Source organism: Camelus bactrianus, chromosome 6 (assembly GCF_048773025.1).
Source record: "Camelus bactrianus isolate YW-2024 breed Bactrian camel chromosome 6, ASM4877302v1, whole genome shotgun sequence".
Taxonomy (NCBI): domain Eukaryota; kingdom Metazoa; phylum Chordata; class Mammalia; order Artiodactyla; family Camelidae; genus Camelus; species Camelus bactrianus.
This window is the reverse complement of record NC_133544.1, coordinates 58946958-58974235: the sequence shown is the minus strand read 5'-3', so window position 1 is coordinate 58974235 and position 27278 is coordinate 58946958. Positions and strand designations below refer to the sequence as shown.

The 27278-nt window shown below is 41.6% G+C and overlaps 1 protein-coding gene and 1 non-coding gene across 2 annotated transcripts; both read left to right on the top strand.

The window, feature by feature from the left end:
* The first annotated feature begins 276 nt into the window (after positions 1-276).
* Positions 277-4893, top strand: FOXG1 (forkhead box G1). The gene has a single exon (XM_010963025.3). The coding sequence runs from the start codon at positions 1881-1883 to the stop codon at positions 3342-3344; it is 1464 nt and encodes a 487-aa protein (XP_010961327.3). The 5' UTR covers positions 277-1880; the 3' UTR covers positions 3345-4893.
* A 19566-nt stretch (positions 4894-24459) lies between these two features.
* On the top strand, positions 24460-24532 carry TRNAV-CAC (transfer RNA valine (anticodon CAC)). The gene has a single exon. It is a non-coding gene; the product is annotated as a tRNA-Val (tRNA).
* Positions 24533-27278: the final 2746 nt, after the last annotated feature.

The window sequence follows — 27278 nt, the reverse complement described above, 5'->3', positions numbered from 1 at the left end:
TACCCAAGGCTCCTAGGCGCCTTCCAGCAGCATTCAGGATGGGAAAGGGCTGGCTGCAGCATGCGGTTATTGCAGGATTAAGGCCCGCACAAATTAAAAGCATTTGAGAAACGTAAAGAAAAAGAGGGAGTGAAAATAGGAAGGCTTTTAAAAACCGGAAAGAAACAGACGCCCACCCTTATTTTCCTTCCAATGTCAACAAGCAAAATGAAAACATTTCCAGGGTGATCGCTCGCGGCTACTCGCTTCCAGTTCGGATTAGAAGCTGAGGAGACAGTAGAGAGGCGAAGAGAAAACGGCACCGAGTCACCCAGAGCGTGAGCGACGGTGTGGAGCCGGCGAAAAGGGGAAGGAAGAGACACGCATAGAGCATGTGTTACCTGGTTTATTTCGAGACTGTTTGGTATTGTTTTCTCTCTGTGCACCCCGCTTTTCGGAAGGCCATCATAGGCGCCCACCACTGAGCCGCCCTCGCCCGCTGCCGCCGCCGCCGCCACAGCGCGGGGAGCCCCAGGCCCGGCTTCCTCGCGGCGCCTGAGCTCCGGGCTCGCCGCTGCCCGAACCGCAGGAACCGAGTAAGTAACCCCTGTCTGGCCCAGTGCTCGCCAGCCCACTTCCTCCTCCTCATTCCTCGGTTTCCAAACCGCTCCCTGGCCCTCCTCCCCTAAGGTGTAGGACACCCCTCCTCCCCACGCCAGAGGTGGGCCTTCCCTCCCCAGCCTCCAGAGCCTCGCTGGAGTGTTACCTACAAGGGCCACAGTTTTCCTACGGGCTCAGCAATGCTGGACCGGGCCTGCAAGGCCGACTTGGGAAAGTAGTGCCTCGCCTCTTCCTCCTCCATTTCCTGCCCTCTCCTCGCATCCTCTCCCTGCACTCCCACTCTCCTCGCCACCGCTGCCGCCGCCGCCGCCCCCACTTTTAAAAATAAAATTGGATACCAACTTTAATCGATAAGGACAAATATTGACGCTCAAACGAAAATGACCCAAGATAGTGAGAAAGAAGCCAGAAACGTGAGATATTTGCCGTAAGAGGGGAATTTCGGTTGAGCAGACCCGAGGGGTGGAGGGGGTGGAAGGGGCGCAGAGAGGGGGCGCAGAGAAGGACCGCGGCGCAGCGTGCTCCCGCCGGCGTATCCCTACGCGGCTCCGCGCGGCCGTAAGGCCGAGGCCCGCGGAGAGGGGGAGGCGAGCGCCCGAGGGGGCGGGAGCCGGCGGGCGGGGCGGGGCGGGGGTGGGTGGGCCCAGACCCGCCGATTGGTCGACGGCAGGAGAGACGCTCCCGCACGCCGCCGGCTCTGATTGGCCCAGCGGTAGGAAAGGTTAAACCAAAAATTTTTTTACAGCCCTAGTGTGCGCCTGTAGCTCGGAAAATTAATTGTGGCTATAGCCGCCTCGATCGCTGTCTCCCCAGCCTCGCCGCGGCCGCTCCGGGACGCGCCCGCCCGCCGCCCGGCTCTCCCCCCCTTTGGGCTGCTGCTGCTGCTGCTGTGACTGCTGCTGCGAGAGGAGGAGGAGGAGGAGGAGGAAGCAGCGGGGGGGGGGGGGAGCGGGGGGTGGGGGGGAGACCAAGAAGTAGAGTTGGGAGCGAGGGAGCTTCACCCCCGGGGCGGTGGTTGTTTCTTTTTTCTCTTTCTTTCTTTTTTTCTTTTCCTTTTTTTTCCTTCTAATTCCTGAGGGGTGGTTGCTGCTTTTGCTACATGACTTGCCAGCGCAGGAGCCTGCGGTCCAACTGCGCTGCTGCCGGAGCGCTCAGTGCCGCCGCCGCCGCCCGCGCCGCCCGCGCCCCGCTCGGCACCCACCGGTCGCCGCCGCCCGCCGCGCCGCTGCCCAGCTCCCGCGCCGCCGCCGCCGCCGCCGTTTCCCCCCGACGACTGGGTGATGCTGGACATGGGAGATAGGAAAGAGGTGAAAATGATCCCCAAGTCCTCGTTCAGCATCAACAGCCTGGTGCCAGAGGCGGTCCAGAACGACAACCACCACGCGAGCCACGGCCACCACAACAGCCACCACCCCCAGCACCACCACCACCACCACCACCACCATCACCACCACCCGCCGCCACCCGCTCCGCAACCGCCGCCGCCACCGCAGCAGCAGCCGCCTCCGCCGCCTCCCCAGGCACCGCAGCCCCCCCAGGCGCGGGGCGCCCAGGCCGCCGACGACGACAAGGGCCCCCAACAGCTGCTGCTCCCGCCGCCGCCGCCGCCGCCCCCGGCCGCAGCTCTGGACGGGGCCAAAGCGGACGGGCTGAGCGGCAAGGGCGAGCCGGGCGGCGGGCCCGGGGAGCTGGCGCCCGTCGGGCCGGACGAGAAAGAGAAGGGCGCCGGGGGGGAGGAGAAGAAGGGGGCGGGCGAGGGCGGCAAGGACGGGGAGGGGGGCAAGGAGGGCGAGAAAAAGAACGGCAAGTACGAGAAGCCGCCGTTCAGCTACAACGCGCTCATCATGATGGCCATCCGGCAGAGCCCGGAGAAGCGGCTCACGCTCAATGGCATCTACGAGTTCATCATGAAGAACTTCCCCTACTACCGCGAGAACAAGCAGGGCTGGCAGAACTCCATCCGCCACAACCTGTCCCTCAACAAGTGCTTCGTGAAGGTGCCGCGCCACTACGACGACCCGGGCAAGGGCAACTACTGGATGCTGGACCCGTCGAGCGACGACGTGTTCATCGGCGGCACCACGGGCAAGCTACGGCGCCGCTCCACCACGTCGCGGGCCAAGCTGGCCTTCAAGCGCGGGGCGCGCCTCACCTCCACCGGCCTCACCTTCATGGACCGCGCCGGCTCCCTCTACTGGCCCATGTCGCCCTTCCTATCCCTGCACCACCCCCGCGCCAGCAGCACTTTGAGTTACAACGGCACCACGTCGGCCTACCCCAGCCACCCCATGCCCTACAGCTCCGTGTTGACTCAGAACTCGTTGGGCAACAACCACTCCTTCTCCACGGCCAACGGCCTCAGCGTGGATCGGCTGGTCAACGGGGAGATCCCGTACGCCACGCACCACCTCACCGCCGCCGCGCTCGCCGCCTCGGTGCCCTGCGGCCTGTCGGTGCCCTGCTCCGGGACCTACTCCCTCAACCCCTGCTCGGTCAACCTGCTCGCGGGCCAGACCAGTTACTTTTTCCCCCACGTCCCGCACCCGTCAATGACTTCGCAGAGCAGCACGTCCATGAGCGCCCGGGCCGCGTCGTCCTCCACGTCGCCGCAGGCCCCCTCGACCCTGCCCTGTGAGTCTTTAAGACCCTCTTTGCCAAGTTTCACGACGGGACTGTCCGGGGGACTGTCTGATTATTTCACACATCAAAATCAGGGGTCTTCTTCCAACCCTTTAATACATTAACATCCCTGGGACCAGACTGTAAGTGAACGTTTTACACACATTTGCATTGTAAATGATAATTAAAAAATAAGTCCAGGTATTTTTTATTAAGCCCCCGCCCCCATTTCTGTACGTTTGTTCAGTCTTTAGGGTTGTTTATTATTCTAACAAGGTGTGGAGTGTCAGCGAGGTGCAATGTGGGGAGAATACATTGTAGAATATAAGGTTTGGAAGTCAAAATTATCGTAGAATGTGTATCTAAATAGTGACTGCTTTGCCATTTCATTCAAACCTGACAAGTCTATCCTTAAGAGCCGCCAGATTTCCATGTGTGCAGTATTATAAATTATCATGGATCTATATGGTGGACGCAGACCTTGAGAACAACCTAAATTATGGGGAGAGTTTTAAAATGTTAAACTGTAATTTGTATTTAAGAAGCATTCACGTAGTAAAGGTGCCCAAGAAATTATTTTGGCCATTTATTGTTTTGTCCTTTTCTTTAAAAAAAAAAACTGTTTTTTTCTTTTGTTTACTTTTAGACCAAAGATTGGGTTCTAGAAAATGCACTTGGTATAATAAGTATTAAAAAACAAAAAACAAAAAAAAAGGAAAGTTGTTTCAGTTGGCAGCACTGCCCATTCAAATGAATCGGAAGGGGACAAAATTAATGATTGCCTTCAGTTTGTGTTGTGTATATTTTGATGTACGTGGTCACTAACAGGTCACTTTTATTTTTTCTAAATGTAGTGAAATGTTAATACCTATTGTACTTATAGGTAAACCTTGCAAATATGTAACCTGTGTTGCGCAAATGCCGCATAAATTTGAGTGATTGTTAATGTTGTCTTAAAATTTCTTGATTGTGATACTGTGGTCATATGCCCGTGTTTGTCACTTACAAAAATGTTTACTATGAACACACAGAAATAAAAAAATAGGCTAAATTCATATATATCTTGATACTTTTGTCTCTTTTATTAAGTAGAGCTAATTTTTGAAAGACCATTCAAGTTCTAGGAAATTTAAAGGCTTTTTCAGCCAACTAAAATTTAAACTGCTCCTTTTATTTGAACTAAGACTTTGAAAATAGTATTTTTTCCATTGTGGAGTCCAATTTTACAAGGAGCAGACTGTGTAATAAACGCTAGCTTTAAACAAAGTATAGGCTTTTCAGCTGATACCTTTAAGTTTCTGTAGATAAACAGCGAAAAGAGATTATTTAATTTTATGTGCATAGCTATTTACCTTGTGTTTATTTTCAAATCAGTTAATAGAATGCTTTTTATATATTTTGTTTCAGGTATCTTGTTTATAGCACTTGGCAAATTATAAATAAATCTATGTATATGGTTAGATAGAAGTGAATATAATGCACACATATGTAATATATATAGACACACGGAGCCCTTCAGTTCAGGTACAATTTGCGCTATGAATGCTGCAAATATTTTTGTTTAAATATTTGTATTTATACTTTCTAAGTCAGCATTTATTTTTGTGGCTGTTTACCCACAATGAAAGAGTTCTAATAAAGATGTGCTGAAGTTGCAATATAGATTTTGCTGAAGTGATCACCTGTTGTAATGACTTGCAGATCAATGTTTATATTTTATTTTAAAATTATAACAACTTAAAATTCTAGATGTTCAGAAGAAGTGAAATGCCTCTCTCTCCTTCTTTCATTTTTACAACATAGAGGTATTTATTTGATTCCCTTTTAAATATGTCTGTTTAATTATATCTAGAGATTGTCCTTTTGCTTACAGTCATACTTTTGTTTCAACTTGCAGTATACATATGCATGCATACATATGCATACATATAAATCTGAAACAAAATGAAAACATTTTTTGAATTGTTTCAGCAACCCAATTGCTATGACTCCAGAAAATAATTAGAAAACCTAACTAAAAGGTTTAGTAACTAATTGGATCCTGTGGTGAGTCCGTGGAGGACAAGTTGTTCATTTGTTACAATTGTATAGTCTGAAATGTGTTCTGCAGTAATGCAATAAGCTGGCTACTTCTTACAATGGGCCCAATGAAAAATAATCTGTCCCCAAGATGTTATCGGCAAACACTTAGAGAGTTGTGCAGGGGAAAAGAAAAAAGAAAAAAGAAAAGGCCTAGGAGAGAAACAGGCTGACTCAAACAGAATTGAAATAGAAATACAGAATAGTTAATATTGGAAGTATTGGAACATGGGGATGGATGGGCTGTGGAATGGAGAGATAGAGGAAGAAAGAGCTAGAGAGAGGAAAGGGAAAGAGAATCTTGAAGCTAAAAAAAGAAAAAAAAAATCCCCACTACCAAAAAGAAAGAATGAATGAATGAGAGAGAGAGAGAGGCCTAAGAAAGAAAGATAAAGGCCAGAAAAATTAAAAGAGCTGGAACCAAATATACACAAATGGGAAATGGACCAAAATAGACCAAGACAGCTAGTTTAATTATGTCCTTTAAGCAGACTGGACATGATTTTATCTTCTCAGTCTCAGAGCAGTTTCACTAGAGGTCCTAGTTTCTTGAAACTTAACAGTTCTTTAGGGTGAAGCATGAAAGAAAATTCCACAAATAATTAAATTGTTTTAGAAGCCAAATATATGGCTGATATTTAAAATAGCAAAGGAGTCCAAATAAATGAGGTTAGGCAAAGGAAATCCCCATTACACATTTGTGAACCAAAACAGCTCAAGGAAAAGCATGTGTTTAGACTGAAAAAGGTGATGATGTATTGTTTGCTTTTACCATGGATTTTATTTGTAGAATGAGATTGTACTGGGACTGAAGAAATATCAAAAGTTAAAAAGAGGGTTGGACTTATATTGAGGTAAAGGGACATATTTATAGAAGAAAAATTTCCCCATTAGTATTTTTTCTGGCCACATTAAATAACTATACTTATTTGTGATTGTTTATTTGCATGATGGAAAAGTAGAATTTCAATGGCAAAGTTAATACTTTGAGGTCAAGAGTAAAACTGACTTCTTTGAATTCATTAGGAACTAAGGACTGAGAGGAAAAGTTCTACTGGGACACATGTCCAAGTTACATATATAATGGATGTGATTACAAGAATGGCTTGTTTAATAGGCATACTAGATACGAAGGAGGGTATACACAGAGAAAGAACTTTGTGAAGATTTCCTGAAGCCCAAAGTGAACATTTCATTTATCTCAATCTGTCCTGTTATCCATCAAGTTACCTTCGTCAAAATCACACAGCAATCTAGCATTTAATAGATTTTTTGCAAGGAATTGGTTATAATGTTGTGTTGATATCTGTTGTCCCCTACCTTTGCTAGTTAAAATTAACTTATGCCAGAATAACACGTTGAAACTTTTTGAAGCTTTTCTTCTTTCATACTTAAAATTGTTTTTATTGAGATGAAGGTTGCTCTTTCTGAGATTTTTGGAAATGAAAGTGATCACAACTTAAAACTTGAAATCCCAAATTACAGTTTATATCCTGATTTCAAATATTTTATTTGAATTTGTCTGGTACAAGTTAATACAAATTATTAATATATAAAACACTGAGAAAATGATTTAGTTAAACTAGAGCAATGGAAGGATTCTTCCAAATATGTTTCTTCAACTTGTTTTAAAATTGGAAATCAAATGAACATGAAGCCCAGAGCTAATAAGATGTAATACAGATGTATTTATGGTCGTGGAAGATTTCATGTGGTTTCTATGACTTGCATAAAATCGAGGGGTAGAGAGACAAAAAAAAAATGAGAGTTGTAGTGTATTGATTTAATTATATATAAGTTGGTGGATATTTCACCCAAATAGGTGGATAAATCCAAGATATTTAGAACTCTGAATATATAAATGTGTTTTTTAAGCGTGTTTTCTACAACATTGTTGAAATTTGCATGCATGGAAATAATTTTGCTTTTGAGAAATTAATTTTATGAATAGCTAAAGTGGCTGGTTGTGTTTAGGACTAAATGCCTGTTTGGGAAATAGGCTAACAAAGGGTGAAGGTGAAGACCATTAGAGTTTTTAGAGCTGACTGAGACGGGTTGCTGGGGTTGTGTAACTGTGCCTAGAGGGCGGGGTTCCTGTACATTCCTGCTTCACCAGATAACCTGCCCCCAACACCACTCCAGCTTCTGCCAGACAGATGGAACTCTCCAACATGAAAATCTGCGCAGCCATTCCAACAAGCCAGGTAGGTGAAACTGGAATTAAAATTCTCCCCTCTTTCTTTTTTCTACTTGAGGCCAGATCCTGGAGATACGGAAAGAATAGGGGTCATCTAGATTCTCCTTTTGCGCATACACACGCCTGCATTCTTCCTAAGAGCTAGCAACCTGTAAGAGTTCAAAGGCGCTATCTTTCACAGTACTTCATTCTTGATTTTCTTTTGCGCGCTTTTTTTTTTTTTTTTTAAGGCTTTCTTTTCTCATCCCAACAATTCTCCCTTCCTTATCCTCCCTTTTGGGCCTCCCCTCCCCCCAGCTACCAGCAGTTAAAATAATCTACCTCTTAGTTTTCGGCCCCCATACCGACCTTTTCCCAACTCTAGCGGTCACTTCCCCGGGACCTTGTCCTGAGGATGTAGGCCAAGGTGGCTCCGGGAAATATCGGGGAATATATGATGTAGTGTTGCGTTTTGAGTCTTTCTGCCTTCCGATTTCTATCTTTTTGTTTCTCCCCTCCATCCAAGACTGCCTGAGGTTGTCCAAAGGATGCCGAGGAAAAAGATTTAAGGACTGGGAGCGCTCTTACCCCAAAATCGGTAAGTGAAAGTGCTTTACGGAGGGGAGGGTGTCTATGCCCGATAGACTGCTTTTGACTAAGGTGTAAACCTCGACTTTGAGGTCAGGACTAAAGTACTCCTCTCTCTCTCTCTTTTTTTTTTTTTTTTTGGAAAAATTTTCTTAAAGGGCGCGCTATCAGTAGAAGTAGCTGAAAGAATGCGTGATTTTCACCCCACGGCAGCAGAAGTCATGGTGGATCCCTAAATAACGGGGATGTAGACATGGCAAAAGGAGATGGAGGGGAGAAGGAGACGAATTTATATGGAGCAGGGTTAGTGGTGGACTGAAATAGGTCCAAGAGTGCAAAGTAATTCATTTCGTGGAAATATGATTTCCGAGTCTTACGGAAGCTGCGGGAATACACTAACGGGACTTACCCGTAGGTATTTGCCCCCCCTATTTGACACAAAGGTTTTTGCTCCAGAGCCAAGGACTTGCCTCAGTCTAAAGTTTTCTTTTCTTTCTTTTTTCTCTCTCTCTTTCTTTCTTCCTTTCTTTCATGAAACGCCCCTCCACCCCCTATTTTCACACGAACGTTGCCAACTTCCCCCAGAGCTGGCCCTCCATCCCCAGCTCCTTGGCCAGGGTTGGGCCAGGGTCCCTCCCGGATTTAGCGGCACTGCTCCGGGTAGAGTGCGGCACGGATCGGGGATGGGAGGCTTTCTTTCCTCTATTCGAAGGAATAGGGAAATGAGCACGGTGCTTGGCTTGACTTTGTCCCTACGGGGAATATCCCAGTTCTCGGCTTTGGGAATCTCAGACAAATAATTGATTCTTAATGCGCACTTAGGAGACGGCCGTGTAAGCTCGAGAGCCTGGCTGTCCCGAGAGTGGCGGCGAGCGCGCCAGACTCAGGTCGCCTCGTCCCGAAGCGAGTTTGGGCCCTCTCCGCAGTTTCCCATTAGGCTTCCCGGCGCCTCAGGGACTCCAGGCTTAAGTCCGAGAGGGGCACGACGGCGGGACTTGAAGTCATCGCTGCAGGGACCCAGCAGCGTTGTTTTCTCGCATTTCGGAATCGTAGAAACGTGGCTTAGGCTGCTGCGTCGCGGCAGTGCGGGCGGTGCGGTGGCCTGGCTGGAGGCGCTGCCGGGATGCGGCGGCGGGGAAGCCGGGCGCTGCGCAGGGAGCAGCAAGGTGAGGGCGCTCTAGTCCAGGACAAGCCGAGCTTAGAGCTGTGTAGCTCACACTGGCTGATGCCAGGAAAATTGACTCCAGAACCCTGGCTGGCTCGCTTCGCCACCTTTTTCCTTTCTTCTTATTCTTCTGTGTTCTACACGCCCCTTCCCCCCACCCCCCGAAAGTTGTTTCTTTTTGTTTACCTGGTGCAGTTTCAGATCTCAGCACTTATCTGCTGGTTGATAAAACTGTTTTCTCTGTGGTAGACATCTTTTCTCCTTTCCACTCTCTACTCCTCTTCTATTTCGCTTTTTATCCCCCTGTTTCTTTTTTGCCCAAGCCTGTGGTCCAAAGCAAAGGATTCTTATGGGAAGAGAAGTAGCCTTGGGGTAGTAATTCCCTTAGCAGTAAAGACAGTCCTGGATTGGGGAGACGGAGGCAGAGGGTTAGGTGGGCAGAGCATCCTGCCTGAGTGGGGGATTCTCAGGCAGTGAACTTCAGCCTTGGAAAGACGACAGGAAGTAAAGGACCACGCAGAATACAGCTCTTCTACTTCTGAATGTCCCCCTCCCTGTCCTCCATAAAACCCAATTTCCATGCTTCAACACCATCCTGACCTGGCCCTCTATCAAAACTTGAGGTAGGCAGAAATCCCAGATTTGTCCTGATCAAAAAGTCATTTAAGATAGCAAATAACTCTCAGAATTATGCCTATGAGGGTAGAAGGGGAGATAAGATGTCCCATGTCCTTTTCATGGTCTGTTGTCGAACAATTATAAGCCTGTCCCCGTGTCTTGAGCCTTGCGGAAAATCTGTGCAGTAGGAAAGCACATTGCACATTGCAAGATTTGTAGATTAGTGTCCGAATGAAAGAGTGTTCAGTTGCTAGACATGTTTGGGGTATTCATTTTCGATATAGGTTGAATTTTCATCCGCGGCCAGCACTCCCAGAATTGAGATGGTGTCTTCAGTTTTCTCCCCCTTTTCTTCTTACTGTCCCATCCTTTGAATCAGAATGCGTTTAGGTGCAAACCTATCTTGCTCCACGTCTGTATGGCAAGGCGTTGATTATGTTGATTGAGCAGGAAGACTAAAAACTGTAGTGGGGTTAGGGAGAATTCTCTCTCAGTTCTTTCATTTTCTCACTGCTCTGAAATTTAATGACCTGATCATTGTTGTTTGAAGTTAAATTATCTGTTAAATTAACCCTAAACAATAACTGATGGTATTTTCCTTTCGGGTTCCGTCACCCCTGAATTCTTTTCCTTGGATGGAAAGGAGGGGAATCAAATAATAATATACAGATATCAAAATTGGTCACATAATAATATAAAGATAATCAAAATTGATATTTATGTGCTGGTGATATTCTGTATGAAAAAAAATCATTTTCAAAGAAGCTGAATTTCATAAATAAGACATTTTTAAAGGCCTGTGCTTCAGAAGGACCACACTAATTCAAAGATGAATGTAAATAAGCATCTTTGTTGATTAAGAAAAAAATATGAACATCATATTCTCAATACTCTACAAAACCTAAATACCCAAACTCATCATACACCGGTGCTTGCTGATCTAAATTAATTCTGCCCTCCAGGGATAAATATTCTCAAAAAGGAAATTTAACTTTAAGCAAAATCTGAAATGTTGTAGATGTGAATTTCTAGAAATTCAAAGTGTATTTATTTCTTTGAGTCAGACACTTGTTTGTTTTTGCAATCACTATATGAAACAATTTTGGAAGAACGCAGATGCTTTTCCCCCCTTCCTTGTTTCAGACTGCTTGCATATGCAGGCATAGGCATGAGAGCTTCCAGGGTATATTGAGGAAATGACATTTTCCCCCTCATTTGTTTTAACAAAAGGCCCAAAGGATCTTTAAAGCCAAAGGTACTATAGTAGTTGAAAAAAATCTTTAAAAATAATGAGCACTCCACGTGTTTTTCCCATTAAAATATGCTGAATGAATAATTAGTGGCTATGATGGTTGAAAATTCAGAACATGAATAAGGTAGTAATTTTATTATTTGATACTTTTATAATTTTTATAATTAATGTAGTTTTAAGTTCGGCAAAGCTTTCTTGGAAAAAGTAGAGTACTCCACCCACCCCGTCAAAAATACTCTAGAAGGAATAAAGTAGAATCAGGTAGAAGTGGCAGCAGGTCTTGTTTATTTATTTATTTCCAGTAGTAGTGGTAGTAGTAGTAGTGGAGTTGAAAAATACACTTTTAATTATGCATCAGGAGCTCTGATTGCAGGTGGGAAGACTAAAATCGATCATTCCTGCATCGATAGTGTTGTCTATTACTGCATTGATTTGTGTGTATTTATGCAGAGACTTTCAGTTATTTACTTACATATTTCAGCATCTCTCTTGATTATCACAGGTTGGTTTTAATGAAAGAGCTTATATAGGGAACACATTTGACAGATCAATTTTAAGTAAACTTGGTAGTGAATTATAGCAACCCAAAGAGTTTATGAAATTACTTATTCGTACTTGCTTGTTAGCAATTAGGATCCTGTCTCTGATTAAAACCTCAAGCTATTCGAAAGCTTCCATTCTTCCCTCCATAGTATTGATGTGTTTTAATCAAATAGGAAAACAGATGATTTTATGGTGTTGGCTGTGATAGAGTGAAACTGATGAAAGAGTCTTTTTCCATTGACATGACTAGTTTACCCTCATGACAATAAGGTGGCCATTGGGTTTACTAATGCTGTAGATGAAAAATCAAGGAACAACGAGATCTGAATATAGAAATAGCAGTGTTTTAAAACATCTATTACCACTAAGTTTTGCCAGTGGTATTTATGCTGAACAGGATATTCCAGGGTTCTTCAGTGCATATTAAATGGATCTAGACATTATATATCTACTATTTAGTGTATACGATTATACCTTACGAAGACAGACATTCACCTTAAAATAATAGTTCACAAGTGAATCAGGGTTCATTTGAACAAATACAACTAAAGACCACGAGTGTGTCTTTTATATGTACAAGGCAATAGTGGGAGATTGAGATACATTTGTATCTGTCCTCTTACAGTCATTACAAAATGTTGAAAGATGAGTTGAAAATAGAAAAAAAAAAAGTGGCCTAATTCATTGAGGGCTATTCTGTTTCATAGGTCTTTTCTTGCAATTTGGAGGATGAATTTTTCCTTGTTAATAATTTGGAATACATCTACCAAATACGGTTAACAGTCCTTTTCTTCAGCTCTTGCCCTCCCCACCCCGTACCTGCAAAGAATACAGAGAGGGAAAATAACTGAATTCTTTCTCAAGATCGAAAGGGCCTTGGGAGATGGAATTACTCTCTTCACCATAGCGAGAGTTTTCCTGAAACTACTTATCCTCAGCATTAGCGCTGTGAGAGGTGGAGCCTCTCAGTCAGGCGGCTGCAGGCAGAAGGTGGGCGAGCCCTGGGACCTTAAGGTTTGAAGAAGGTTGAGAGGAGGAGCAGAGAGAGAGCTTTGCGTTTATGTATTTGGTTTATTTTGTTTTTCTGTCCTTTGCCAAGCCCCTGAAGTTAACACAGCGATGTGGCCCTGTAAGACCAAGCACTCTCAGAATCTTTTCGAGATTGAGATTCCAGAGCATCAGATGAACGGGACTTAGAGCTGAGGCGTGCTCACCCATCCCTCCCTCCCTCCCTCTTTTTACGCACACACCAGCTCGTCCTCACGTGCATGGGGTAGTGGACAGTGTTGACTTGAATTGCTCTTGCTCGCTCCAAGCCTTTCCTGTGAATGAACCCGAAAACACTCGACAGGTCGTGAATAATCGTTTTAATGAGTGTGCAAAGCGTGCGACGGGGTGCACCGAGCTGTCGGGTTAAACAAACAACTTGTACCCTGACCAAATCCGATTGTTTAAGTGCAAAGTGATGTCAGTACCATTTCCATTGCCCTTCAGAAAACCACAGATCTGACACGCGGGAGTCCAATTTTCCCCATTAAAGAAAAATAACAATATTTTCCAACCGTGTATGTGATCTTCTTTAATATTAATCTGAGCCAAACAAAACCTCATTTGAGAATCAGAGAAGTAGTCATGTCACTGCCTCAAAAACAAATTGAAAGAAAGGGAAAATGAGGAAGAAATCAGAACAAATAATAAAAGTCTGATGGAGGATCTTTTTGATAGCTCACGTATCATTGCTGATCAATATTGTAAAAATCATATCTATAGCTAGCTAGCTATCTAAGCTCACTAGAGGCAAATATCAAGTTAACTGCATCTAAACAACTGGGATTGATGATGTGGTCCTGTACTAAGACAAAAATAACCAACCTGTAAATACTTTTTTCTAATGAAAATTTAACTGAAGTATTTGCTGTTTATATTAGCCTGTGCAGGAATAAAGGGATAAGTAGTTCCCACATTTATACTTTCAAGGAAAACAGTTTGGAAGAAAGTAATGTTAAAGGAACCCTGATGGGCCACCATCATCTAAAACAATAACAAAGAGCACAGTGAACTCTTCATGAATCACTATCCCCTCCCCACTTTTTTTCACAACTATACTGGGGAAATATTTTTGTTTCTTTCTCATCTAGAAAAAAGATCTACTTACTTGGAATCAGCCACGTGTGCTCCTACCTCGTTCATTCTTTTACCTACTTTTACAACTCCAAACATCAAATACCACGTGATGAGTAAGAAAATATAACCTCAAAATTAAAAAAAAAAATCCCTTTTACATATCGTCTCTAAAAATTCTGTGGAGAGGAGAAATATGTAAAATGTTTCCCTCACCAGCACCTCATATACATTCACAAATCAAACAAAATGGCCAAGATGCTTGGAAATCAGTGTATCAGTTCCAAATAACTAGCTCCTTCAACTCAATAACAATAGGAGGATATTAAGGTTTACATTTTCAAAACTAAGTATTATAGATTGCATTATTGTTCTTTAAAGACTGAAAGCATATAACGTCCTACAATCTGAAAGGTCACTTGTCCTTATAATTGTAGTCAGCTTGTAGAAATGTTAGGGATATACCCCTGAATATGGAAGCTCAGCATTTGTTCACTTAACTCCTATTGGGTATGTTGTCATCTACATATCTGTCTGTCTTTCTGACCATCTATTTCACATATGAATATGTCAACCAATTGCAATTAAATGAATTAACCCACCTAAGACACATAATTGAGGTATTTGATGGAGTAAGCAATTTCCTATGAAAGTCGTTGGAGTTTTATTATTGTTGCTAGTTTTCATACATCTCTGTCAATTTAGCCTCAATGGAAAAAAATGGAAGGTATTGAAATTCAGTTTCCAGCATCAAAACTTGGAAAAGACAGCCAGTAGTTTAGGACAGTGTTTTTGTTGATTTTGACTGTTATCTGGTGACTTGTCTGTATCAGAATATCAATTCAGAATATCCTTTAATTTCTAGGAAATTTGACAAAAATGACTATCAAAAACTAGGGGCTTGCATTTTTTATTGTTTTAAGTATTTTTGGACACACAACAGACTGTAGTTATTACCTAAACAGCTTTCTTCTCTGTGGGCTGAGTTGAGGAATTTTAGGAGTCACTGAAAGAGCTGCATCCATTTCTGTTTTAGATTCACAAACAGCAAAGCTAGAGGGTGCGTCTGTTTCTGTGTGTATATATGCAGTTAAAGAACTACACTATCAAAACATTAATTATATTTGAAAGAGAGCTTGCTGTGGGGAGAAATGCATTATTTAATTTATATTCCATGGAATGTGTCTGTGGAGAGGGCTGAAATTGTATACCTGTCTTATATGATGCACCCTCTTCAGTGAGGTGCCTAGCAAGAGCAAACAGATGAAGGAGGCAAACTTGGATGGGAGAGACCTTAGGTATGTGGATAGTCCTAAGCAGAGGGAATTCATGTGCAAACTCAAATTACATGAAGAACAAGCATGGGGTCTTTGTTCCTTGTCAACAAAAACAAATATAATGTTTCTCCTCTATCAAACAAACCACAGAACGATCTTAGCTGAATTTGGAGCAGGGTTGGGGGAGAGATTGAGTGACTAAGTATATTCCAATTATCATAGTTCTGATCCTCAAGTCCTGTTTATTTTACAGCTGCCAAATTTTATATCCAAAATTTAGATTCTCTTCCTCCCAAATCCTACATTGGTATGAATCATCCCTGATCATTTTTAGTTTTTGGCTTAATTACTAGTTTTCAGCTTTAAATTACCAATAAACTAATTAATCTGACTAATCTTTCTAAACTTCTGTTGAGTAGTATAATAGCTGCAACAACAACAAAAATAAAATAGCAGAAAATGCAGCAATAATGACAAAAATAGAATGTTAATAATAATAATGCAAACAATAATAGCAGAAACAATTTTAAAATAATTTCTCTGGCTGACAGGATGAAGATGGAATCCATTTCAGTCTGAAATGTGTGTTTCACAGCTGCAATTGGACATTCTTGTGATTTGTTGTTTCACTGGTTAGATGGATGATCCATTCTGGCCCAACTCAAGTGTTCTAATAGAGACTCCCTTGGTCTAATACGGTAGGTCTTTTTAATGTTGTTGAGTACTTTTGTGACCACTCCTCTTCAATGCTATGGGCATGTCCCTCTTGGACACCATTTCCCCAAAAATCAACCTGGGAAAGAGACTGGCAGACATGTGAAGGGATTCTTAGATAGAAGGATCTGGTGCCTCTGGCTGGAGCTCAGCTGGTGAATGGGCAAGGTGTCCTATTTGGGAATCATGTTCACAAATCTGATTTGAGAAGTGCAAAGTAACTGAGGTTCCTGTGAATCCAAAGAGAACACTGGCCCTAAGGAACTCAGGTCATTGGGCAGGACACAAAACTTAGAATTCTATTAGGACCCCTGGATGAACTCTTGATTCCTTCAGGGATGGAGGGATGGAAAAAGGACAATAAAGTGAAGGGAAAAGAAGTGGACAGAGACCAGGTGAAAGATGTTTGTACCTGGTGGTGATCTAGCTGGTAATGCTAACCCATCTCCTTAGGAGGAGGGAGGGGTGTTTTTGTTAATTGTGAACCTGCCAAGGTTTATCCCTCTAGGTGCAAGAACAGGCACCAGTTCCTGAGACTAGGCTGGGAACGATCTGCCAGTGAGTCTGTACTTGCAGGAATCGAACTCTCCTCTGAGCCCAAAGTTCTCCCTATCTCCTGAGTCCCCTGTGCACCCCACCCCCAAGAAAGAGGACTTGAAAGAAAATAAAAAGTGGGTGAGGAAGGAATTAGATTTGGTGTTTGTCAGGCAATTGTTGGGGTTAAAGCAGGTTGTTTGGTAACTGCTTTCATTTTGGAGGAAAAAGAAAGCTGGTTAGGAGAGGAAGGGCGGTTATGGGAGAGGAGAGCAGAGAAAGAGAAATTTCTCCGCAGCCCAGCAACTAGGACCAAACGCAAAAGGACCTTCGCAATAGAAGGACAGTTTGAGAGCAAGGAAGGGTGACTGTTAAATATTTTTGCTTTGTTCTATTTTCCTGCAAATTATTCCTGCAAATCTATTTCCCTGAAAATTTGTGAGAAAATAAAACTTGGCACACCTTGTTAAAAAAAAAAAAACAACTACAAAAAGAAAGGCAGAAGTATCAGGAGCCATCTTGTCCTCTAGAAAACTTTTTTCTTTGGATATTACCAAATACACACAATCCATAACTAAACCAAACAGTAGCTGAAGGAAGAAAGGGAGGGAAAAGAAGGACGCAATTTCCTTGCTGGTCATACCATGCATCTATCTCTTCACCTTTCACAGACCGTATATTGCTCTGCTCTTCAATGGTACCCCCAGGCTTTCTCTGTGCACTAATAACAACTAATAATGACTAAGTTCACTTCAACTGTTCTGTAAGTACAGCTATGCAACTTGAAATCAAACGAGAGCCTTCCATATAAAATCCAATACTAATTAAAATAATATTTTGTGGAAAATATTGTTACTGTCTTTTGTTTGGATTGTTCCTTTGATTAAAAGACAATTATCAATTGTTCCGATAAGAAAATTAAAAGAAATCAACATCACCAGTAAAAGTAGCCCTCAGTCCTGTTATGTACACCCCCAAAGTATGGTTTTTAAGAATTTATTTTCAAACACTTTGGTTTTAATAGTGTGTAACTAAGAACCTCTGAGTTATTGGCGACATGCTTACCTAAAGGAAACTAAGTTAACACTTTTGTAATGAGAATACTTGACAGAAAGTAAAGAAACAATAAAAGCAGGTATCTCACAAAGTAGTGAAAGTTGTGCAGACATTCACCTGCACTCAGTTTGTGTACCTATTTAACAAAATTAATATCCCAATATCTTAAAAAAATTTTAGCCAATATATAAAAATGCTTACACATACATATTATATACACCATGCTGCATATATTTCAAATATGTATTTATTTTTAATAGAATCTGAGAACTAAACAATTAGCATTTCTAGCTTTTTAACTACCAATAATTGTTTATTTGTGATCTGTAAACTCTGAAGGAAAGCCAGAACCACTGCATTCTGCTTAGATTGTATTATGAAGCAAATATAGGTTTCTTCCAGTCTTGGGGTGTGCAAGAGTGAGGGATTTAAGAGTAAGTGGAATTAAGGTCTTATATATGTTTGCAGTAAACCAAGATGTAGTAATTTCATTCTTTAAACATTCACATGCTACTATTAAATAAAAGAAATATATAGTTTCAAAGATAGGAAAAATAAGCCCAAGTCAAGCTATGGTATTTCAGAAAAGGAGTGGTTTCAAACGATGCTAACATTTTTTCCCAACAAAGAATTTTTCAAGGCAGGTATAACCAGATCTGTTGCACAAGTGGCAAAGCAAATATTCTAGAAATGGGCTGTAGAGGGATTTAATGGACTGAATCTATCTGAATATTTATGAAGAGTAATACTCCTTTGAAGAGGGTTGTGTGACTATCTATCATGTGCCTTTAAAATGGGGGAGGGGGAGAGATTTGAGAGGGTGGACATGTCCAAGCATCCTAACTATTGCTAATGATGAAAGGATGTGACCAGTGTAGAAAAGGACATAATCCCATGCCAAGAGAGGAGCTGCAAGTACTATTTGCCCTATCACGTTTATTTTCTTTAAAGTGCATATTCAAAAACATACCCTTTCCGATAGGCTCTCATCTGCAGTTATGGCTTCATAGACAGTAGTCAGCTTGTATTAAAGTGCAATCTAATGCTCCAGTCCAACTTTGAAAAGAAGACAATGGACAGGAAAAATAAAGTGACAAGTCTTATCAATAAAATTCTCATTGGCAGTTGGAGAATTGGGAAAGAGGCTTCAAAACAGTGTAGCGGGAGGAAAGCAATACTCTTTAGGCGAGTTTTGGGAATATGCTAAGTAAAATGCTGTTCAGAAATTGGGATTAATCGAGCAGTTTAAATACAAATCTGCCGGAAATCGTGCTCTGTGAGAATGAAAATGAAGAAATTTATGCATATTCTAATTTTCCCTCTTTGGCTGCTATTTTGGAGGAAGAGACTTCTTTTGCTGATGGTGGGACTTTTTTGTTCTGCACAGGAAATGTGTAAATGAACACAAATGTGTGTGTTTTTTCCCTTTCCCTTTCTCTCCTCCATCCCTCCTCCCTCTTTCAACAATCAGAAGTTTTAGGGTCCTCAGTTCTGCAGCCACCGGGTACCAGTGTTTCTCCCCATCCCCAGGATGATAGGGTGCAGGAAAGGCAGGGAGTTGAGTTAGGGCCCCTCTGGGTCGCTAACCTTTGAAAATTAACCTAGAGTTTCCACTCCATCTTTGGACATTCAAAGAGAGTAGAGAGTAGGGAGGAGTTATACACTTAATGTGATGAAAAATCATCTCCAGAGCTATTTCCTCTCACACCCGAATTCTCAGTGACGACTAGGTTGGGGAAAGTTTAAAAGTGATGTTATAAACCATGTTGTGCAGATCCACTGACCATCAGCGCCCAGTCCAAACACTTTCCCTCTCGTGCCTTTGGGAACACACGGGGCTGGTGAAGTTTAATTCTATTAAGACCAGTAAGAAGCCCTCTAGCTCTCCTAGTCTGATGTAAGTAAGTAGCCCAGTGCTGAGAACGAGTGAAGTGGAGCTCTACGGATGTTTTTTATCTTGTGGAATATGTAAGGGTCTCCGAAGACGGTCCAATGAAGGGTCTGGGGCGAAGGTAGGGGCGGGGGCGACTAGGTCCCTGGTGGGAGAGAGACTGAGAGACGAAAAAGAGAGGCGCTCCCCTCGTCCGGCTCCTGCGTTTGCAGGCCAGGCGAGAGCTTCACAATTAATTCGGGGCCGGGGGAAGACAAACTGAGACAGACTCCGAGTTTCTATCCTCCTTTCTACACCCCAGATAAAAACCCTGCAGCCAACTTCATTCTTAACAATTTAATCTGAAAAGGGCCCTGAGGTGCCCCTCTGCCGCTCGCAGAGCGCCGCAAGGACCCCCCCCCCCCCCCCGGGCATCGGACGAGGCGTGAGCCGTCCTCTGCCAGGTCCGCCACCCGCTCCGCCGCTGCGGCTGGGGCCTTAGAGGAGGGCGGCCAGGACAAAGTCCCCGCTACGAGCCCCGGCCTCACACACATTTTCAGCGTCCCCGGAGGGCCTGCCTTTTACCTCCCCGTCCGCCGGGACCCCGCCCCGCCTCCCACTCCAGTCTTCCTCCCTCGGGAAGGGGCGCCGCGCGGCCGACGCCGGGCAGGGCCGCACCCCTACCCCGCCCGCGCGACTCGAGGCCGTGGCGTCGGTTCCCCTCCGCGTACCGGTGTGGGGCGCAGATTCGCCCGCGAAAAAGCTGGGAGAGGAGCGCGGGCCCTCGCTGCAGACCTCACGTCAAGGTGACCGCCACATCTAGGAACCTCTTCGGAAAAGCTCCAAAATGCCTAGTTTGCAGAAAGTCTGCTATGGTGTGGTGGGGCCGTGTGGTCAGAGAACCCCCTGAGAAGCCTCGTAAGGTCTGGAGTCAAGCGCTGCCCAGACCTATTTCTCCCGCGCACTCCAGGTCCCGCACTTCCGGTCCCCGTGGGGTCCCGGACCCTCCCCTCCCCCAGCACTTCCGGCCCGTGGGTTCCTGCCCTACCGCCCAGTCAAGGGGCTGAGGGATATCACTGAGATCTCTCCCTAGCTGGTGGGAACTTTACCTGTCCCTTCATTTCTTTTTATTTTGACTCTCCTTTAATTTCTTCACTTCCTTAAACGTGAGAGTGAGGGTGGGGAGTGGAATGGAGGAAGGCCAGAAGGTGAGAGAAAAAGCCCATTGAAGAGAAAACTTTTTTTTTTTTTTTGTCTTTTCAGATCCCCATTTCCCTGTGTGAATTCCCTGCACAAACTCACATCAGCAACTGAGATTTAGGCCTGTTTTCCAGCAGGGCTTAGGCCAGTGTCTGCACTTAGTAGGCATGCAATAAGTGTTGAATGAATTACTGAATTAATGATGCTGCTCTGCTAGGCACATAGTGCTTAGGGTTGGTAGATATCCTGAGAAATCGACTGACTTGACTTTCGGGGTTTTGTTGAATTCAGTTGAGAGGGTGATAAATAAATGATTTTTACAGACATTTTGATTTTTTTTTAGGGACTCCCCAAAACAGTGGGAGGAAATCTCTTGGAGTTATTGAAACTTCTTCATATGTATGAGGTAAATTGATGTGATTTTTTAGAATTTGGGGGTTTATCAGCCCTTCTGTAGTTTTTCCTATTTTGCTTTCTGTTTAAAATTTTACTTTCTGTGGAATAGGTCAAGCCCTTGAGAAGTTAATCTTTTGTAGCCAGTTTGAGGCAGAAACTGATTCCTCTTTTGCTTTCCTTCTATGTTATAGTCTAATCCTTGCCAATCTTGAATTCTTTTCTGTGTTATGTCCTGCGTATCATTCACCTGTTCTTGTTCTTTACAATAACATATATTTGTAAATGCTGTAAGAACATTATATAACAGGAGAGAAATTTTACAGTTGGGAAGTTGTGAGGCTGGATTCAGTTAGTCAGCACATCATAAATTCATATTCTACTGAGCACCAGTTTATAACCTATAGACTACTCTCTAGGGCATTTACTGTCCCACTTTCACTGACTGTAAAATAGTGAAAATATGTAATCAATAAGCTGATAACATGAAACCAATCTGAAAGGTTTTAATTGTTAAACAAGTTTAAAGTGTATTTATTAGCATCATTATTAAGAGGCATCAGAGAGGGCTACAATAAGACCTGTTCTTATCCTCTGGGCACTTACAATCTAGTTGGGCATAAATAATGTAAATGTAAATTGATAGAAACCACTACTAAGCAATATTCAGTGTGTGGCATATTGAAAACACTCAGTAAACAATTGCCTCACAAATTAATTTGCAGTCAGGTCATTCTTTTAACAGAAATATGATACTGATAAGAAATACAGGGAGGATTAATTAGGGAAACTTTCATGGAGAAAATGTATTTGTCCTTTATGTGCAACAGAGGAAGATTAGAATATGCAAGCTGTTTGTGTTCGAGGGGGTGAAGGAGGCATAAAAGAAGAATGAGAAAGATGTTTGATGAGATGGAGTTTGGTGGTAATTTGTAGGAAGTTTTAAGACCATGCAGAGGAGTTTGTATTAGATAGTAGAGGTGATAGAGACTGTGGTGGCCCTGTAAGCAGAAGACAGCATGATTAAAATTGAGAGTGAGATTTATATTTAAAATGATTCTAGCCAGCAACTGAGCATAGTGAAAATTGAGGGAGAAAGAGTAGGAGAAAAGATTTTGGTGCAGTTTTGAAATGGGATATTACTACAGAGTGGCTAAAGACAGAGCCATCCTTAGGCTCTTTCTTCCCAGTTTTTATACAATGGGAATTACATTGAAATGATAAAATCAGTAATGAGCCTTGATTAGAGCAAGAGCCACAGTACTAATGGAGTAAGTACTACAATTTTATTCTTCATTGTTGGTAGTGCTGGGGGATGTTAGGTATAGAATGATGTTAGGTATAGAACGAGATATCTTCATCACCAGTTAAGCTCAAGATATCTTTTTCATTTAGCTTATTTACCTATTATTCAGTTGTAGTGGTTCTTGGGTAGGTGTGATTTTTGATACCCTCCCCTCTCCTCCACCAGGCACATTTGGCAATGTCTGGAGACATTTTTACTTGTAACAACTATGGGGCCACTACTGGCATCTAGTAAGTAGAGGGCAGGGATAGATATTACTAAGCATCTTACAATTCACAGGAGAGCACCCTGCCCCACCACCCAACCAACAATGAATTATCCTATTCAGTCCAAAATTGTCAATAGTGCTGAAGCTGAGAAACCTTCAGTTGTGGGAATGAAGCATGAGCTCTAAGTCTGGAGAGCTCCACAACAAGTCCCAGAACCTAACTTCTATTATAGTAACAATTTCAATTGAAGAAATGCTCTATTTGTTTAGTGAGTCTAATGTACCTCTGAAAATGGCAGTGTCTCTACTTGGCCCTGAGGCCTTAGGAATAGGAAAATCAGAAAGTACTTGCTTGGATTTGCTACTTTTTATAAAGTAGAGTTAGAAATCATCCTTAAGGATTTGTCATCTAAATGTTATTTATTAAATTAATAAAATGTGCCTTTGGAGTTGCTTAGCAACTTATGGAAAGCTTGCTTTTTAGAAGTTCATTTGTTTGTTTAAAAACTAGGGTAGGTTGCATATTATTAGCTACATTACATAAATCAACAAAGAAATGTACACTGAAAATGGAATAAGATGTTTCAACACATTTTCTGCTTTCTGTGTCTGGCAATTAAAACACTCTAATTGTCTGGTAGAATTGCATCAAGTATTCGACAAACATTATGTATGAAACTTGAACACAATATTGAGTATGTAAGAGAACCAAAGGGGAAAAATTCAGCAAGTTTGTCATAAAGCATGTGTTTATCTTAACCTTTCTTCTTCAAAAATCTTATCTACTAAGTACTTTTATCAGACACTAATTATACTCTTTCTGAAAAGAATTTCTCCAACACCCTTCAGTGCCCGCACCCTTTAATCATATCTCATTACATCTACCTAATCCATATCTTTTTTCACATTGCCATGGCTCATTAACAGTTTTAAAAGCTAATCTTAATCTTGGACATTATTATTCCTTGTAATTGAGATGAAAATAATGCCAATAATATTTTATTCCTAAAATGTAATGGATCATTTAAAATTTGTTCTGAAGCCATTTCTTCTTTAAATATTAATGAGAAATTAACTTTCAAACATGCATTAAGCTAGCAGGAACAGTGAGATGTGTCTGAAAACCCTGAAGCACCTTTTTGAAGAAGTTATTTTTATAAGCTGTTTTAACAGTGGATCATCAGTCACTTTGAAGGGAAGTGATCCTTGATTAACAGTTGGCTGATATTGTGCTTCCACAGATCTGTGTTAATACAGGTGCTACCTGTGAAGCAGGACAGGTAATTCACAAAACCTGAGGGCCTTTTTTTTACTGACTGAAAAATGTAAAAGCTTAAAAGGGCCTTCGTGTTTGTGTATTATCCCACTAAATTGTTGTAGACAAGACAAACCAAATGTCCCACTCAAATAATGAACAGTAGGCACCATGTTTCCCATAAATTTAAAGAAAAGATTAAATATGGCTATTATTTTATTCCTTTTGATTTTCCATTTTTAGAAAAGGAAATGGATCAAATATGCAGTTACATGACTCAAGTAGAGCTTCATGATGATGACTTTTTAGGACTTGAAAGTCAAATCCTGCCTCTCAGAATACAACTACATAGAGCTAATGTTACTCTCAGTGTAAACTTCCTCCACTATTACAATTGTGATGGTTTCTTGAAAGTAATCTTTAAGAGTCTTAGGAAAAGTTTAATGGCCCATTGTTTTTTAATGCACATACTGTTTAGCGGTAGTGTTTAAAAAAAAACAAAACAACAACACAGAAGTCATTGTCCAAAAAAACAGCTTTTGGACAAGCACCTCAAGCTTATGATTCAGTGGTAGTAAAGATGTAGTAAAACTTTAATTCTGCTCTGATTTTTTTCCCCCTTTCATTAGTTCTGCCAGACAGTACAGTAATTCGCTCATATTTCAGGTGTTTAATTGGATATTTCTTTAAGTTTTTTCTTTAGAATATATTTTTTTCCTTTTAGAATTTTGTGTTTCTTCTGATTTCTATTCATTAATATGGTTCAGCTTGTTGTTAACTGTAGGAAACTGTTATTAAGCAGAATTAAATGAAACTTTATGATAGTTGATAAGTTTAGTCCGCTGTGTCTCATCTTTTGCTGCGGCTAAAAATTGAGTTGAGGGAGGAGGGTATAGCTCAGGGGTAGAGTACATGTCTCACATTCAGGAGGTCCTGGGTTCAATCCCCAGTCCCTCCAGTAAAAATAAATAAATAAATCTAATTACTACCCCACCCAACCCCACCCCAAAAAAAGAATTGAGTAAGATAATTTGACTTTTAGGGTCTGTAACATAATTTTTTAAAAGTCACTCAACATTTTTTCTTTTAAATTCTTTTAATTTACTTACTCGTCCTTTTTGGGGAGGGTAACTTTGCATAAGCTCAATGAAATGCAACAAGTTTTCACATGTGTTCTTTTTTGCTTTACCGAAATAGCTTGAATATTCAGATCTTATCAATGTTTTACAATGACACCACAGACAATGCTTACTTTAATGGAATTTCCCTCCTTTCATTATGAATTAAATTAGTTCTAATAATAAAAATAAAATTTAGCATACAATATACTATAATACCACAATTTTAAAAATTGCAAATATAGTATTAATAGTTTAAAATTGTTTTTGCTTTTGTAAGTTAATTTTTATTTTTGACTATTTCTCTCTTATTAAGAAGTTTTGCCTCTTCTGTACTAATCATCTATTTTCTTGTCCTTTCCATGTTTCTATTTTCAGAGGCTTCTCATTGGCTGGTGCAATGCAAGTTGATGGCACAATTGTTCACTTAGAATCAAAGGATATCTACTTATTGGTGTGCTGTTATCAGTCAGAAGTTTCCAAATACAAGTTCTCCAATTCAAAGGAAAGTATCTGGATCCAGGCAGAAAGGCGTCTGCGAATTGCCAAAGTGTGCATGATGCTTCAGCATTCTTTTTTAATTTTTGTTTCTGGAACACTCCTCTCCTCAGTATACTCCAACTACTAGATAGGTTCCTAGGTTCATCCAGATCTGTCCCACATCTGAATTTTTGGTCATTTTCCCACACTCTGGCTCCACAAATAAAGAAAAAATTATAATAAAGGAATAAAAATTGTTTGTTTCTGTCTGACTGAATCATTCCAGTTTGAAGCACCCTGGTGGGTTAATTAGCCTTGTTATTGCATTTACTATCTCCCACAGACTTGTTTGTGGAGAAGTCCTCCTCTTGGCACTTGCCTAGTTGGATGAGAGAACATTAGGACGGTGGCACTGGACTTCGCTCTTGAAATGCACGGGACTGTGGCAGCATAAAGCTTGAACAAGCTTAGTTTTCATTCACAGGGTGCATCTGGCATAGCATCATCTGCCAGCATTGATTTATTCGGGGCCACACCTTCCAGAGCAAAAGTTCTAGCTTAGTATGGGGATTGGTACTATCATGAAGAAAAACATGGTGCCTGTTGTAGGAAGAGTTTGGAGAGTTCTACCCCAGCAATCAAGATGGTTAAGATGATTAACTGAATTTTGTGGATATACTGTTTCTACCGTAAGTGAAAGAAAAAGAGAAGAGCTGCTGTTATTCATCCTCACTCATTTCTCACAAATAGGCATGATTTTTCATAGAACATTATCTTTTAATTCTTGTCGCTGTTTTTTGTTCTTATAAATTATAATGAGAGAGGTATTAGCAAGAAATTTGAAATAAAGGACACAGGTGAGATTGCCTTTTGATTGTTAAATTTCCAGAGCAACACAACCAGCACAAGGATGTGTACACAGTTTCCTTAAAAGAACAGATAAATTCCTGTGCAGCAGGGTTTGACATAAACTAATTGAAGGTATTGACATATCCATGGAAAGAATTTTAGCCATGAAAGCAGATGAAAGTTAGAAGCAATGTAGGCAGAGTCTATCCAAATATGGTTCAGAGATGAGGGAATGGACTCAATTCCATTAGACTTCAGTCCAATGAAAGGCAATTCTTATTGTGAATGGATATCAGGATATTTAAACTCGATGCTGTTAAACATTCTATCCACAAAAATACCTTCATTTTGAATCTATTTTTTCCAAGCAATATTCAGATCATTATTTGGCTTCCAAAGTATCTGTTCCCAGAATACACACTAATCACATGAATTTCAAATATTTTACTTATGACAGTAGTTACCTTTAGGTGAGTAATTATGTCCCAGGCCTTCAGGGAAGTTACTTTCATTTAAGTTATTCATCATAAATGAATAATTTGATTTCTGGGTCAAAACATTACAGTTTTGATTTGGTGATTACTGTACATCTGCCTTTGATAGATGAATACATTTTGGCATGTTGATAAAATCAAGGTGTAAGGTTTCTACCATGATGAGCAGGCCCAGGATTATAATGTATTTACTAAGGTCCACCCTTCCTGTCAGCCTTTCCTATGACCTACACAATGAACATACAACCATATGATTCTGTTTGTGGGTAGGATAGTTATTGAAGTAAATTAGAATTGCTCAAGTAATAATTGGTTAGGATGAAATATTACCCTCAATGCAATATTATATATTAACAGGATGGCCATGGAGTTAAAAAGACTCTGAGTACTGGATTCACAACTTATTAGCTGTGAGATTATCTTAACTTTTACAGACAGCAGTTTCCTTCATAAAATTAGTATATTGTCAAAACTCCCTCATAGGGTCACTTTGAAATTAAATGAGATAATTCATATAAAGTGCTTAGCACTCAGCCCAAAGTATGGTGACAAATGAATATTAGCTAATGCTTTAAGCATATATCACTAAGAGTAATAACAATATTCTTATAATAAGATGACACAGGTTCAGCACATGACTGGGGAAGCAAGACTTTGACACAGACCAATTGTAAAATACTTAAGATCATACAGTTTTTAAGAACAATTCCTACTCCAGTATTTAGACCCTGTACAGTTACCACTTTTGCTTTCCACTGAAGTA